The 16871-nt window shown below is 41.0% G+C and overlaps 1 protein-coding gene and 1 long non-coding RNA gene across 5 annotated transcripts in view; one reads left to right on the top strand and one right to left on the bottom strand.

Annotated features, from left to right (window-relative positions):
- Positions 1 to 16871, top strand: part of LOC147015977 (uncharacterized) — a 35141-nt gene that overhangs the window by 4705 nt on the left and 13565 nt on the right. Inside the window, exon 2 of the long non-coding RNA XR_015049959.1 lies at positions 656 to 1061. This is a non-coding gene — a long non-coding RNA (uncharacterized LOC147015977). The remainder of the gene's footprint in view (positions 1 to 655; positions 1062 to 16871) is intronic.
- LOC147015976 (synaptotagmin-11-like) overlaps positions 764 to 16871 on the bottom strand; it is a 52638-nt gene continuing 36530 nt past the window's right edge. For all 4 annotated transcript variants that reach the window (XM_085848655.1, XM_085848657.1, XM_085848656.1 and 1 more), the window contains 2 exons: positions 8353 to 8473; positions 764 to 1056 (listed from right to left, as the gene is read on the bottom strand). In XM_085848655.1, the coding sequence (XP_085704781.1) occupies positions 764 to 1056; positions 8353 to 8473 (414 nt within the window). The remainder of the gene's footprint in view (positions 1057 to 8352; positions 8474 to 16871) is intronic.

Raw genomic sequence — 16871 nt, 5'->3', positions numbered from 1 at the left:
AGAAACCCACCTTGTGAAATTTCAGGCATGTTTTCAAAGAGACTCTAACAAATGGCAGCCCTGGTAATTCCATTTATCTATTCGCTAAAGATTTTATTTTTTTATAACTTTTATAACTTCAATTAAATTGATAACAAAGTGGTGATAAATACAAACTGCAGCAGTTGATCGTGGCGGTTAAGTCAAAACTGACTGATTTACACGAGATAGGACCTCCATTATTTAGCCTTCCAACTACAGCACTAATCACTTCATTCCCCACATTTTTGCTGCCCAGGATATTCTTTCCCATTGTTTTTACAATAACTAAGCATGGTCTTGGAAGTGAACCTGGATGATGTTTCAGAAATATCCAAGTTCTGTACTGTAATTCAAATGCTAATTTATATCGATATGGGAAGGTTGATTAAATTTTGTCAAAAACTCTGAAAATGAGAATTCATATGCTCTTCAATATGACCCTTCAAACACTCATTTATTATATCATCGATGTTGCTCTGTGCATGCATGTTCTGACCAAACCATGGGCACCATAAAAGAAAAACATTTGTGAATGAAAACATGTACAGTACTACATGCATGTACAGAATCATGTAATGCTTTGTTGCATATCGTTTGACAATGATTGAAAGAAAAAAAAAATACTTTTTTTTAGGAAGGGGTTATCCCAGAACATCATGCGATCCTTATCCGCATGTTTGCACAGAAATGGCATGTGATGCTCGAGTGACATGAGAGTGGCTTCGGCCTTTGAGTGCTGTTATTAACACTCGCTCAGAGGATGCCACTTGGCCACTTGTCTTCGTGGATGTTGGCACAGTTCCCGCCAATGCTCGCAGTCAGTTCCCAGTAGAAGACGTCCGATCACCTCATCCTTGGTGGTGCGGTCAAAGTCAACGACTACGAACTCGACGGATACATCTGAAAAGCCTTCTGCAGGAAGCTCGACTGCATACGACTCGTTGAATACGGGGTTGAGTGTCCGACGCTTCACATGCGTTTTCTTCTTGGCCACACGATGCTTCCCACAGTATATGTTGATCTTCACATAAGGATCTGGGGTAAGGAACAATCCATTTTGAAAGCAATCAGCAGGTGGAACATTTTCATTTCTTAAATCATATCGAAAAATATCTTCGGTTTTCCATTGGCTTTTGCAAACGTAGATTATCTCTCCATCTATAGTCATTACTGAAGATAGTACTTGCATTTGAACCAAAATCTAAACCTCCAGACCTGAAATACATCTGCATCCGGACCTGAACCAAAATCTCATCGGCTTGTTCGTGTCACCAACCCAACTCATCCACCAAGTTTTGTCATAACCCGTTCATGACTTTTTGAGATATCATGCTATATAGTGTTTTTGGCCCCATCTCAACGATGAAGAATCACTGAAAAAATTATCAGATCCAGATCCGGATCTTCACCAAAATCTAATCAATTTGTCCTTGGCGCACACCTGACCTGTTCACATAGTTTTGTCCAAATCCGTCCATGACTTTTTGAGATATGTTCCTGCAGATCTTGGAGGAAAAAAGCATTGAGCCTAATCAACCCCATCTGATTGATTTTACAACGACATTATTTGGGAAGAACAGTTGCTCTTTTAAATTTTTGTACTACAACAAATTCCCTCGGATTGAATAATCTGTTCAACAAGTTGTTATGTTCTGCTTTCCCTGTCATCGCTTACACTCAGAAACAGGCTAAGCTGAGGATTCATTAATCAATGAGGAATGCAGAATCGGAAGAAAATCTTTGAAAATCGTCTAAACATCTCGTTTCCCAGGTTCATTAGGAATGTATGGAAAAGTGACAATGCTTCAAAAATAGCGAAAAAATGTAATCAGTCGCATGTTGGAAAGTCACAAGAGCACTACTGAGAGAAACAGGGATCACCTTGCATAGGTTTATGAGATTGTGAAGTTACTTTCAAAGCTTGGTTTACCATTTTGTGGGCATGATTTGGGAAAGGAAGCAAAATATAAAGGGAATTTCTTGAATTTCGTGATTTATTTTCAAAGTATGACGAAACTTTCAAGAAAATTGAAGCTAACCCTAACCTTAACCTTTAATTTCAAAATTAAGTGCTACAAGATCTGTGCAGATTTAGTTTGCAAATAAATTGTACCAGGCAGTGAATGAGATGGTTATATATATGTTGTTGCTGTTCGTCTTTCGGCTGCTCCCGTTTGGGGGTCGCCACAGCGTATCATCCTTTATGATCCGCATACTGATTTGGCACAGGTTTTACGCCAGATGCCCTTCCTGACGCAACCCTGGTCACATCTTACGACACAGGGATAAGGATTGGGTTTCGCCATGATTCCGGGCTGCCCTACACCCTCTCATAGCGCGGCCCAGTGCAGAACACCTGTCCTAAAACGATCCTCCAACCCAAGCCTCCGAGTAGCCAGATTACAGGCGCATGCCACTACGCCCGGTCTGTATGTGTGTGTGTGTGTGTGTGTGTGTGTGTGTGTGTATATATATATATATATATATATATATATATATATATATATATATATATATATATATATATATATATATATATATATATATATATATAATGGCAGATGAGGTCAGATTGTTTAACACAGAGAAGCTTTCAGTTTGTATCAGATGTGCAAAAAAAACCTCGAGATCAGAGAAAGGTTTCTGTGCTTTGTCAACTGCTCGTCTTCCAAAAATGCAGAAGGCATTTCTACTGCCATAAAGAAAGTTTTGGAGACAAATTAATTTCAGAATGTGCCAATAGCTGCCCAATCCTCTGATGGTGCTGCGATCAGGACAGTTTGTAGTTGGCCTGAGATTCAAACCCAGGCTAGAAAGCTTAGAGGTGAGTGTGCCTACCTCAAGGTCATCCTTGCAGCCCACATTAAAGGAAGAAAAGTATTTATATCAAAACAATGCTTATATATGTCTAACTCCTGGGAGATAAGAATCATAAAGTGCTCGATTTTGTTTATTCAATAATTTGTTGTTCTGCCATTGGTGGTACCTGGTAAACATGTCAAATAATCATGGGAAAACAAAAAATAAGGGTGATTAAATAATGAACATCAACTGCGGTTGTGATTTAAAGTACACCAACACCAATTATACTAACAAGCGGTAAATTCGGAAGTCAGACCTTGCTACCCATTATTAATATTAACCCCCCCCGCCTGCCCCCCCCCAAAATAGGGAAGTCAAACTATGCCTATGAATCTCCCGTGCTGAAGCTGAGCCCATAGGCCTATCACTTTCCCATCGCAGAGAGGTCAGTGGTCTCTCTGTGGAACCAACTTCCACATTCTCTTCAATCTCATTCTTCCCTCCAGGTCTTCAAGACAGCTGTTCACCATCATTTCAGATCATCCCCAATCCAAAACCATTATCTTTTCGACCCTCCTTAAACCCCCTCCCCACCCCCTTTCCCATACACCAAGCCTTCTTCATTCCAAATTTCCAGTTGGTCCTTCCTGAGAGTTTCCTTCTATATCAATCCTGTTCACCACATGCATCCTTTCCTGCCCTCCATTCCTTCCAACGTTTGTCCAAGTGGTGAGGGTGCAGCAGGGGCAGGTGGTGGTGACGGTGCAGGGGGGGCAGGCAATGGTGACGGCGCATTGGGGGAAAGCGGTCGTGACGGCGCAGCAGGGGAAGGCGGTCGTGACGGTGCAGCGGGGGAAGGTGGTCGTGACGGCACAGCGGGGGAAGGCGGCCATGACGCGCAGCGGGGGCAGGAGGCAGTGACGGTGCAGCGGGGGCAGGAGGTGGTGGAGATGCAGCGGGGGCAAGAGATGGTGGAGATGCAGTGGGGGAAGGAGGTGGTGGAGGTGCAGTGGGAAGCAGGAGGTGATGGATGTGCAGCGGGGGCAGGAGGTGATGGATGTGCAGCGGGGGCAGGAGGTGATGGATGTGCAGCGGTGGCAGGAGGTGATGGAGGTGCAGCAGGGGAAGGAGGTGGTGGTGGTGGTGGTGCAGCAGGGACAGGAGGTGGTGGTGGTGCAGCGGGGGCAGGAGGTGGTGGAGATGCAGTGGGGGAAGGAGGTGGTGGAGGTGCAGTGAGAAGCAGGAGGTGGTGGAGGTGATGGATGTGCAGTGGCAGCAGAAGGTGATGGGGTGCAGTGGGAGCAGGAGGTGGTCGTGGTGGTGCAGCAGGGGCAGGAGGGGGTGGTAGTGCCGCGGGTGAAGGCAGTGGTCGTGGTGTGGCAAGGGCAGGAGGTGGTTGTGGTGCAGCGGGTAAAGGCAGTGGTGGAGGTGCAGGGGGTGCAACTAGTGGTGGAGGTGCAGGGGTGTAGCCAGTGGTGGATGTGTCACATGTGCAGGCAGTTGTGGAGGTGCAGCAATAGAAATTGATGGAAATTATGTTTGGGAGACAGTTTTTGTGGATGATGAAATGATTAAATATATAGATTCTTCATTCTACAGGAAGTGGACATGGTAGATCTGCAGGAAGGATTGTTGACATAGAATTATGTGTAGTTTGGAAGGAGCAGGAGTTAGGGACATTGAAGGAAGGGTAAACAATATTGTTTCAGGTCACAGCAGGAAGAAGTTTGTTGTTGTCCACTAAGGTGCGAATGATGTTGGGAAAATTTACTCAGAGGTTTTGAAAAATAGATACAGGATATTGGGTAAGCGGCTGAAAGCAAAGGGTTGTGAGGTCATGTTTTCTGGGATTCTCCCAAGACTAGGAAACAACATAGAAATCATGAGCAGAACAATAGACATCAACCAATGGCTGGAAGAATGGCGGCGGGACGAAGGTTTTACTTTTAAGAAGCAGTGGGAATCATTTCAGGGACAAAGGGAGTGTTTCCGGAATGATGGCCGTATGTTAAATGGAAAGGAGGCAGCAAGGTTTGCAGTGGAAATTGAGGAAAGAATTCAGGTTTTTTTAAGGTCAGTGGAGAGTGGAGAAGGTATCAAGGAAGGAACGGATGAAGTAATTGTGATGAGTAAGGCCAGGCAAGAAAATAGAATTTCAGGAAGGGAAAAGTTAAATATATTCTATACCAATGCCAAAAGTTGAAATAATAAGATGGAAGAGCTTGAAGCCAAAGTGGATAACAAAGAGTATGATATAGTTGCAGTGAGTGAGACATAGTTTAAGGAGGAGAGTAACTGGAGGACAGGATTAGAAGGCTACAAGGTGCATCGGTGTGATGGGGATGAGAGAATAGGAGGAGGAGTAGCAATGTGGTTGAAGGACAGAATTGCATCAAGAGAAAGAGGTGACATTAAGGAAGGAATAAATGTTGAAGATTCTGTATGGGTAGAGATTAGAGATTATAGAAACAGTAAGATACTGGTAGAAAGCTTTAATAAGGCTCTGGGTGTGAAGGAAGAGGAGGGAGGAGGAGTACATAAATAATTCAAAAGAGCATGTGGTAAGGGAAGAGTATTGATTATAGGGGATTTTAACTTGCCAGGGATAGATTGGGAAGAGGAACAGGGAAAGGGCAGAGCAGATGAGGATTTCCGAGTTTTAGTCCAGGATTGCTTTTTAACCCAGTTTTTGGATAAGCCCACGAGGGGGAGTGCAGTGTTAGACCTCCTTTTCAGTAACGATCCTGATATGGTGGAGGAGGTGGAGGTTAGGAAGCATTTAGGAGCAACTGACCATAACATTGTGTGCGCAAAGATTCTGTTAATGGTTAGAGTTCAGGATAGTCAAGTAAAGCGATTACATTTCAGGAAGGCAAACCTTGAGGGCACGAGGAAAGAATTAGGTGATGTCGATTGGGAGACTCCAACAACAGGACAATCACCATCAGAGAAATGGGAAACCTTTAAGGAGCGATTGTGTAGAGTGCAGAGTAAGAACATTCCAATCAGGTGTAAAACTAGAAGCAGAAAGATGCCAGGGTGGTTGAGCAGTGAGATGAGGAATGCTAGTAAGGAGAAGAAGAAAGCATTTATTAGGTTTAAAATAACAGGACTGGAGTTAGATTTATATCACAATCGAAGTAAACAGAGGCAAGTTAAGAAAATAACTTGGCAAGCCAAAAGAGAGCATGAGAAGGACATGGCTAAGAATATTAAACATAATAGCAAGGCTTTCTTCAGGAACTCTAAGAACAGATAGGAAATCTAAGAGGAGATAAGGCTCTGGGTCCAGATAATATGCAACCGAGAGTATTGATGGAGGTGGCTGAGCAGGTAAGCGAGATGTTAACGGATATTTTCAATAGCTCATTGGAGTCAGGACAGGTACTGGAGGATTGGAGAGGAGCAAATGTAACACCATCATTAAAGAAAGGATCCAGAGAAGAATTGGGAAACTATAGACCTGTTAGCTTGACTTCAGTTGTGGGGAAGGTGTTGGAGATATTAATTAAGGACCTGATGAGGAACCATTTGAATAAATACAAATTAATTAAAGGTAGTTCCTGCCTCACAAATCTTTTCGAGTTTGATGAAGCAGTATCTGAATGGGTGGATGAGGGAAAGGTCATGGACATAGTATATCTAGACTTTAAGAAGGCATTTGATAAGGTACCACATCGGAGGTTATTAGCCAAAGTGAGGGCTTGTGGAGTGGCTGGTCAGGGTAGCCAATTGGATTGCAAACTGGCTTTGTGATAGGAAGCAAAGAGTGGCTGTGAGTGGGAGGATGTCTTGCTGGTAGGATGTAAGTAGCGGGGTACCTCAGGGATCAATACTCGGACCATTACTATTCATTATTTAAATTAACGATTTGGATAATGGGGTGAAGAGTAAGCTTTCCAAATTTGCAGATGACACAAAGCTTGGAGGTGAGGTAGATAGCAGAGGGGGTAGTGATCAGATTCAGGAAAGTATTGATACTTGTATCGATTGGGCAAAAAGATTGGCAGATGGAATTTAACCTGAGCAAGTGAAAGGTGTTGGGGATGGGAAAGAACAATGAAAATAGAGATTACAGGATGCAAGGGGTAATTTTGGAACGTTTCACATAGGAGAATGATCTGTGGATGGTAAGAGATACGGGAGGTAAGCAGGCAGAACAATGGCAGGCAGTTATAGGTAAAGCAAATCGGGTTTTAGGTTGTATTTGGAAGGGGATCATTTGTAAATCAAAAGAGGTGGTGTTAACTTTGTACAGGAATTTAGTGAGGGCCACATCTAGAATATTGTGTGCAGTTCTGGTCACCACAGTTCGGGAAGGACATATATGCCTTAGAGAGGGTTCAGCACAGGGCTACTCGATTGATTCCGGGCCTATCACGACTCAGGTCTGAGGAGCGGCTAAAGGAGACAGGGCTTTATACACCGGAAATGAGGCGGTTACGAGGAGATATGACAGAGATGTTTAAGATAATGAAAGGTATAGATTTAAATAAGTGCAGATGAATGATTCAACAGAGTAGACAGTGATAGGACCAGGGGCCACAGCCTGAGAGTAAGGAAGAGGAGAGTTAAGACGGTAGTAAGGCAGGGGTCTTTCACTCAGAGAGTACTGCGGTGCGGATGCATGGAATGGTCTCCCTGGAAAGGTAGTGGCAGTAGAAACAGTAGATAAAAATTTGCATTTTCTTCTTTGTATCTTGTGTTGATAAATTAGTATGTCGTTCACATAGGTATGATGGGCTGAATGGCCTCCACCTGTGCCTGGTTTCCGTGTGTAACCATCGGTTGATATCGATCGCTTTACTCATGGATTATATTCTCTTTCCTATTCTCAGAAGGATACCAGAAAGCATTAACCTCACAACCCTTTGCTTTCAATCAGTCACCCTAAGCCCATACCTATATTTTAAATCATCACAGTAAACTTTCCCAAAATCACTTGCTCCAACATGTACCAATCCTTTTAAACAACGCACAACTCCATCTACCATCCTTGTTGTAGAACGAAGAATGTATATATTAAATATTTTCAGCATATCCCAAAATCCAGGCTTCATTCACACCCTAACATGCCCTCTGCTCACACTCACTTATCCTCATCACTATTTGCACTTACTCCATACTCCACTCTCACCTTCCCTGACACTCACTACCCTCCTCCAACTTTCACCACTGCCAATGTTCTCTGTAGACTCCGAACCAACTTTCACCTACAAATTGTTCCCACTCCATTACCTTGTCTTTTAGAAACATCACAGGTCTTATACAAGTGCATACAATCACAGCAAGGTAGAGTTTTAATATTATTTTTCTCCAACTTTCTACTATTCACTATAAAGTTACAGTGTTGTTCTATAGCCATACGGATCCCTAATTGTGCCTTGAAAAATCTTTCAACTGTCGACATTTTCCAATTTATATGGAGCATAGTGGAATGACCGAAGATAAAGTTTCCATGGTGGTTTTGAGGCAAAGTTTTTCCCAGATATGACACCCAAAGTCATGACGTCATGGCTTCTGACTTACCAGAGAGACCAGCAATATCGGTTTTTGGTAAATGTCGAGCTTTCAGAACCACCACGGTGAGGCGGGACGCAGTTGGATAGAGACACAGGGACACGAGCAGCTCCCCACGACCCACGGACCTCTGCAAGTATGGGAACACACCACGCAATCAGCTTCCCTCCACTTCTTGCATGATGGTCTAGAATTTAGATCATTCATAATGTCCCTGTACTTTAAGTGCCAAATTTTACCGTCAAGGTTTGGCAATAAACGAGATTGCCAATGAAATAAGTGAAGTTTGTGTGCAAATTATTGTGCTGCAAGCAACACACTTAAACCTAATTGTACTTTGGGGTTGATTGACAATTAAGGTCAAAATATTTATAACCGACTCATCTAGTTCATAATTTGGAATGCTCATAATCATCCAAGACAAACCAACTTCTTGTGTTTTTCAATATATTGCGATGCATCGCCGAGCAGGCAGTTTGTAATGCCTCCATGACAGAGCTTGTTTAAATACGAGCGAAGGGCGATCGGGGCAAAAACCCATTCTCTTAACCTCCTAAATTCAACATAATTGTACCAAGGAAGTGAACACGCAGCACCACCTTGATTACAAACAACCGATTTATTAAAGGGCATACAGGGACAGAAAAATAAAGAAAATACGATAAAAGGAGAGAACGAGAATGGTATTCGGTAGAACGCATACCTCCGCCAGGCTGAACAGTTTATGTTTGGTATCCCACTGCTGATCAGTCAAAATATTTATTAAAAATATGTATAAAAGATCTAGACCTGAACCAAAATCTAATCAACTGGTTCTTGTCACGTACACAACTCGTCCACAATGTTTTGAAACATCGTGCTAATTATCATTTTGGCCTATTCTCTCAATGGTGAAGAATCACTGCAAAGATTTGAGTATCTGGATCGGGATCTGGATCTTCACCAAAATCAAATCAATTAGTCCTTGTCCACCAAAACCCAACTTCTCTTCCAAATTTAATCCGAATCCATCCGTAACTTTTTGAGATACCCTTCTCACAGCCAAACAGACATACATGGTGAAAACATAACCTCCGTCCACCTTTGGTGGTGGAGGTAATAATAAATAAGCAACAATATTCACCAAGTGTTCTAGCGTTTTCTTGTCAATGCAATGGACGAGAAAAGGAGATACTAATGAAAGAGGTTAAAAAAAATATTTCCAGGTTGGCATATAATAAGTTGGTTTATTTTTTTCCAGCTTGGTACCTACCGTATTTTGCGGTGTATAAATCGCGGCCGTGTATTTACCGCTACCCTGTTTTTCACCCTCAAAATAAATTAATATATTGATCATTTTATTTTCTGATTGAGATCTAAATACGTTTCTACATTAATTTTGAACAGAACAAAGTGACGGAGGTATCAACGTGCTTACTCCCATGTCCGCTTAATTTCGTCTCACAGTCTTATTCTCATTTTCAAGAAGTTGAAGAGAGAGTAGAGAATACCAAGGTTTTATTTTTCTTTCATATTTTTATATATTATAAAAGAGGATTTTTTTGTGTTCCTAGAAAAAGGAAGAAAAGGGATTCATTCCTTTTTCATATTTATTTATTTATATTCCCTTTTCCCTGGTATCATACATATTTCTTGGTGATTTGTGGCCCTGAAAAGGGCCGTTTGGGTTTGATGAAGCTTTTCAGCTACACCCGAGGAAATCCTCATCAATGCTGTCCTCGTCGAAGATGACACGTGACTCCTTGTCCGAATCAGGGTAGAGCAAGTCCCCGTTGCTATCACCATCATTTGCAGCCTCCGCCTCCCAAATGATGATGTCCTCTGTGCTGTCCATGTTGTTCGAGATGCAGCATCATCAGATGCAGCTTGATGATGTGCTACGGTATCTCCTCCCACACCTTGACCATCCAGCTGCAGATCATCGGAAGGTCGACCTTTCTCACCCCCCGAAGAACACTGGCAGTCTCTCACTCAACATAATGCTCAGCAAACGCAGCAACGGGAGTAATGGTGAAAGTTCAACCAAGATGCACATGATCAATGTTCCTCAGAATCAAGGTCGAAAATCCTGGTGGGAAACACATCATGAAATGTTGATTTTAGCTGATGAAAATACCAAGTCTGGGAAAGAGTTTGTCTGTGGTGGTTCCACTGAGATGCAGCTGATGTTCCTCAAAACCTGGGTCGAATACAAAGGCCTGTGAAGTAAAAAAGTTCGACTGGTTGGCGCGAGTCATCCTTGGGAAGCAAGTCAAGAACCGCTGATAGAAACGAGGATAAATGAAGAGAACCAAAGATTCGTTTATAAATCCATTTCCTGCCCTCGTTGAGAAAAGTACTCAGGGTTGATTGGTTGATTTTAAACCACACCCCACTATCCAGCATTTCCTAGCACAACGTCAGCATGTAAGGAAGAAGCTTGGAACAACAATCTCTGTCTGCATCGGATGTTCACGTAGAAAATGATGCATGTAAAAAAATATAGTCACCATGACAAGTCCCTCATCTATCCACCCCCTCTGCTGCACATGAACAATGACGCCAGCTGGAAACTTGTCTTTGGGCAGTGTCTTCCTTTTGAATACAACATACGAAGGAAGCTTGCTTCGCAAGCTTATTTGAGGTGGATGTTCCATTATTGGACTCGAGCTATTGTGAAGAATTCTTCTTTTGATGTGAAAGTAGGTGTTCTTCTTCTTCTTGTTTTATGTTTAATGGCATCTTCAGTGCCATGAGGCTCCATTTCCGCCACGCACCGAAACTCCGGACATTTCCGAGCATGACTAATTTCCGCACACCTTGAATAAAACGCTGTACAAACTCTTACCCTGAACCGATTTTCAAAATTTAAACTGTGAAATTGAGCTTAACAGCAGTTCCGACTGCTACAAAAGTGTTCATTTGGAATATAATTGAAATTCATCATTGATCGTTTTTAAATGATTTTTTTTTCTATACCCGTGTATTAACCGCACCCCCAACTTTTATCTTTTTTGCTGATAAAAAAGTGCAGTTTCTACACCAAAAATATAGTAATATGTTTGTTTATTTTTTTCCAAGCTCCAGCATATAGTAAGTTGGTTTATTTTTTCCAAGTTCTAGCAAATAGTGAGTTGGTATATTTTTTTCCAAGCTCCAGCACATAGTAACTTGGTTTATTTTTTCCAAGTTCTAGAGAATAGTAAGTTGGTTTATTTTTTCCAAGTTCTAGCGTATAGTAAGTTGGTTTATTTTTTCCAAGTTCCAGCATATAGTAAATTGGTTTATTTTTTCCAAGTTCCAGCAAATAGTGAGTTGGTATATTTTTTTCCAAGCTCCAGCACATAGTAAGTTGGTTTATTTTTTCCAAGTTAGCGTTTAAGGTTGTTTAATTTTCAAAGTTAGCATATAGTGTAGAAATAAATACATGTGTTTCGACATTTCAGTAAAGAAGAACGTTAAAGAATTGTAAGCAGTTTAAATAAATGAAGCCCAAATAATGCTGGAGAGTAATTAAATTGACTAAGCCTGCGAAACATGTTGAAATCGAAAGAATTCTGGGGAAAAACATATATTCATCCTATATTACATTTATGTGCGCTAAGAAACATATATATATATATATATATATATATATATATATATGTATATATATATATATATATATATATATATATATATATATATATATATATATATATATATATATATATATATATATATATATATGAAAATAGATTGTCGTGGAACTGGCGGTCCAGGTTAATCCCTCCAGCCCAAATTGTAGTGACAGGCGGTTAACTCCGCAAGCACAGATAGCCGAGCAGTTTTTCCTTATTAGGTGGTGGACACGTTGATCATAATAGAATATAACACGCGTGGAAGGGGTGGGGAGCAGTGGCGGAGGGATGGAGGCACAGATGGATGCACTGGGGGGTTTATCCTCAAACCGCACGACAAATACACAACACAGCAACTTAAAATAAATGGATTTAATGAAAACAAGTCTGAAGACGACAATGGTTCACTAGCGGTATTTGACGATGGAGATTGTTTCAGAAGTCAAAGATGAGACAATGTGATAATTTTTGACCAAGTTATAAAAATGATCAACATGACGTGGTATGAGTGACAGGTTATTAGCTGCAAAATGTCGAAAACCCGGTTTCGTTCATCAACTTTCAAAATTTGACCTTTGCATAACCTTTAAAGGTCACAAAACAATGTTGTGGACATTAAAATAAGGAAACAGGATACGTGCTATAGCTTATTGGAGTTAGTTCGTCGAAGAAGGTTGAAAACCCGGTTCGATTCCCACAACTGTGAAAATTTGACCTTTGTGGCCTTTAAAGGTCAAAGGTCAAGGATTATGACCTTTGGTGCAAAACTTCCTCTGGAACATTCCAGGAACAATATAGCATCATATAGGCTATATGGCATTTCGCACTCCTCGGATTATCCATACTTTGATGAAATCGGCGTAAAAACAAACTTGAAGCAGGCGCCACGGGCAAAGTGTTCGAGATAGAGCAAAATGGTTTCAAGACTTTAGGTGGGGAATGACCTCAAGATTATGCATAAAAAATATTGTCATTCTAGCTCTCAAAGTTTGGGCGGTCGTATGATTTTTATGTCAAAATTCGCAATTTTCTAAGTTTTTGACCTTGTGACCTTGGACAATGATGAGTTTTAGATAATTCATTTTGCTATTCAAATACCGAAGAACCCATTCCATTCAGTCAATTACCTCGGAGAAGATAGATTTTTAATCCGAGTACCCCATAAAAATGGCTATTTTTTGGGCGTGGCTCCACCCACAATGGGCATAGCACGCCCTCATCCAGGAAAACACAACCAGACATTGATATCGAACACATAACCAAGTTTCATCAAGATCGAATCAAAGTCCACGGAGTTATGCTCTGGACAGACAGACACACAGACACACAGACATAACGAATATAGTGGTCACTCTGGCTGGCGCTCGTGAACCAACAGACAAATATTTACAAAGAACAATAATCAGAATATAATAGTATGTGAAATAAGTTAATCCTAAAGTCGAGGAGCCTCTATCCATCCATTGGGACCATACTCTGTGCAGAGCATTGGTGCTGCCTAAGCAGTCTCCTTGGCTATTGGGCACAATCCTGGACGGGTCGCCACTCCGACACAGTATACCAGCATGCTGGCACTAATTTTTCCGACCTCGGAAGGATGACAGGCTGAGTTAACCCCACCTGGTATTAATTCAACAGCTGAGCGGGATTTGAACTCGAGACGCTAGGATCCCAAGCCCCCCACTCGAACCATTAAGCCAACACCAGGCATGGAGCCTCTATGTATCAACTTAAGTACAGACAAGGGGAAAAGAAATTTGTGAGTGATATTCAACACCAAGGCTCAGAGACCCCAAGCAGCTTCTTCGTCGATCACGCATGCCGATACGTGACACTCTGCAGAATACCGCCGCTCCCTTTAGTGACATACACGGGGTCTGTCAGCTCGGGGTCCGTCTTTCAGGACCCAACCAAGAGCCAAAGGCCAGTGTCTTGTTCAGTATGGGAGCCAATTCGCCTCAAAACGAACATGAGAATCATGCCATCTTCTCCATGCGTCAAAGGAAAGCCTGCTGTAAAGCCCTGTTCTTATAGGCCATCACCGAGCTATGTTCTCTCTCGACTGTGTGCGTCCCTCACTCTGCACTCACGCATTCCTCCTCCATCTCCCTCTGACGTCACCCCAGACAACTGTTCCACCTCTGGGGCGTGGCTTGCTTGCACAAAACCCGGGAAGTGGGGCCTCCCTGTCTGTTCGGCATGCCTGCCTCGCTTCTGACATCATGCCCATCAATCATAGGCCTCAGAGGCATGACTTTGCCTGCCGTCACCTTAGAGGTGGGGCGTCTGCCTGCTTGGCATGCTTGGCTCGCTTGTAAATGCAAAAACGTAGGAATAGGTTTCGAGGGGGGGCAATCACATACTGGGGGAACATATTCTTAATCCCTATCTAATTAGCCGTTGTGGTGACACGTAACACTGAAGCTCACAGTTTCCCGACTTAATTACATCGAGATGTCTCCTACCAATCAACTCTATTCAATCCTAACTTTCCTATTAAATTCCACCATCTACCCCGATATCCATAACTATATATATATATATATATATATATATATATATATATATATATATATATATATATATATATATATATATATATATATATATATATATATATATATATATATATATATATATATATATATAAACATGTGGAGTGTGATGAGCACTCCCCGGTCCCCATTGGGCATAGTCCGACACCAAATCATCTCCTCCAACTCAGAGGCCTCGGCCTGGCAACTCTGTCAAACAGACAAAGATTACATAGTCGACATCAGTTAAACATCAAACGGAGCCACCAATCTGGATTTTGGGCTTATTTGCCCTCATCAAGATGGCACACTGATAAATATCTAACCAATGATGACCACATTGGGGGATGCCAATGGGGATTGGGGGAGTGCTCGTCACACTCCACATGTTTCAATTTACCCGCCGATCACATCACGTGACTTCTGGTTGAATGGTTTCTTTAGTGGGAACAATTGTCTGGGTGGCAGATGGATGGTTGCATGGTTGCTCTTTGCAGATTATGAGGTTTTATCGTGTGAGACATTCTACAGCGATGTTCACCATAACAGTCAGGATGGCGTTTGATGTGTGTGTGTGTGTGTGTGTGTGTGTGTGTGTGTGTGTGTGTGTGTGTGTGTGTGTATTTCTATGTATATATATATACATATATATATATATATATATATATATATATATATATATATATGTATATGTATATATATATATATATATATATATATATATATATATATATATATATATATATATATATATACATACATATATACATATGAAGACCACAAGGGGAAAACCAGAGATGTCAGGATAAGTCAATTTTGAAGAAACTGAAAAACAAAGCTTCAAGACTTTGGTGGACTGTTTAATAACTGTCATATAGATTTCTTTTCCAGTAAAAGGAAAAGTGATCATTGGCCGATCAAATTAAGTATGTAGCATTTGCCAAGCTTCTGTGTTATTTAATTTAAGAGCAAAGAACGAATCAATGTTGCAAACTGACATCACTGGTTATTCCCTTGTTTAATAATTGCCATGCAATTTTAACCCAGGATGTGTAGCAAATTCATGCTTGTTGGTTATTAGCATACATTACATGACTTTGGTGATCACAGATTATTTTTTCAACATTAAACGGTCATTGTTTTTTGTTTGATTGGTGTTCAACGCCATACTCAAAGGTATTTCGCTTATATGACGACAGATTCTCCATTTCTTACTCCGTACTACTTAATATGATGGAAAACCGGGAGAAAACCAAGGATAAACCACCCCCGCGATAGCCGAAGTCACCTCATCTGACTCCCTCATATACCTAAGCAGGTTGATTGGGCGGTGGGTACATCGAATGAGGATGGGTACTCAGACGCGCTAACCATTAAGCCACGGCGTGGGTCCCATAAAAGTCACAATAAAGGTTTGACCAGGCATGAACCACAATATGCACCAACTACGGAGCCCATGATATAACCAAATAGGCCATTGTAGTGCTCAGAGTTTATGCTGTGATGGTTTTACAACCTTTTATAACTTAGTTTCTCAACTTTGAATATTATGATGGAACAGTTAACATGAATGATGCAGAAATTCAATGTTATCTGAGTGAAAACTTTAATTTTCATACTTTGCAGAACACAAAACCTGTGATCAAAAATAATAGATCCATGATATAACCAAATAAGCTTTTGTAGTGCTCAGAGTTTATGCTGTGAAAGTTTTACAACCTTTCATTTTTTAGTTTCTCAACTCTGAATATTATGGTGGAACAGTTAACATGATTGAAAGGGAGATAACCAGGAGTAAAGTACTGACAACTCTGGGTTTCGACTTGTTCAGCTTTGACAACACTTGTTTTTTCATTGCACGGCTAAACTTTATACCATATAAATTATGTTTCACCCCTGGTTATTTGTTAAAGTAATCTACTAATATTGTGAGAGGAAACCTTATGTTGCCAACCATTGGCAGGTGCAATAACCCTGAAATTTATAAAAAGTGACATCTCTGGTTTTCCCCTTGTGGTCTTCATATACATACATATACATATACAGTATATATACATATACATCATATATATTATTTCGGAGTTTGTGGTTTTGTGTCGCGCTATCTTCGACTTTGTTCTGCGCTCGAGTAACGTGATATTCGGCTTACATTATCTCAAAGACCATATGAGGTGCATGGTACAAAAAAAGTAAATAAAATGGTTCTGAAACAGTGAAATCGTATTCCACTTAATGCATTAAAGTAAAATTACTACTGATACTCTGCATCAGTTCCTTTCTCAAACACACCCACCCCAACATGTCACGCATAGCGCGGGTTATGCTAGTATACATATTATATATATATATATGTATATATATATATATATATATATATATATATATATATATATAT

The sequence above is a fragment of the Eptatretus burgeri genome, chromosome 12 (assembly GCF_056783735.1).
Source record: "Eptatretus burgeri isolate ZD-2024b chromosome 12, Ebu_testis_v1, whole genome shotgun sequence".
NCBI lineage: Eukaryota > Metazoa > Chordata > Myxini > Myxiniformes > Myxinidae > Eptatretus > Eptatretus burgeri.
This window is presented reverse-complemented; position numbering and strand designations above follow the sequence as displayed.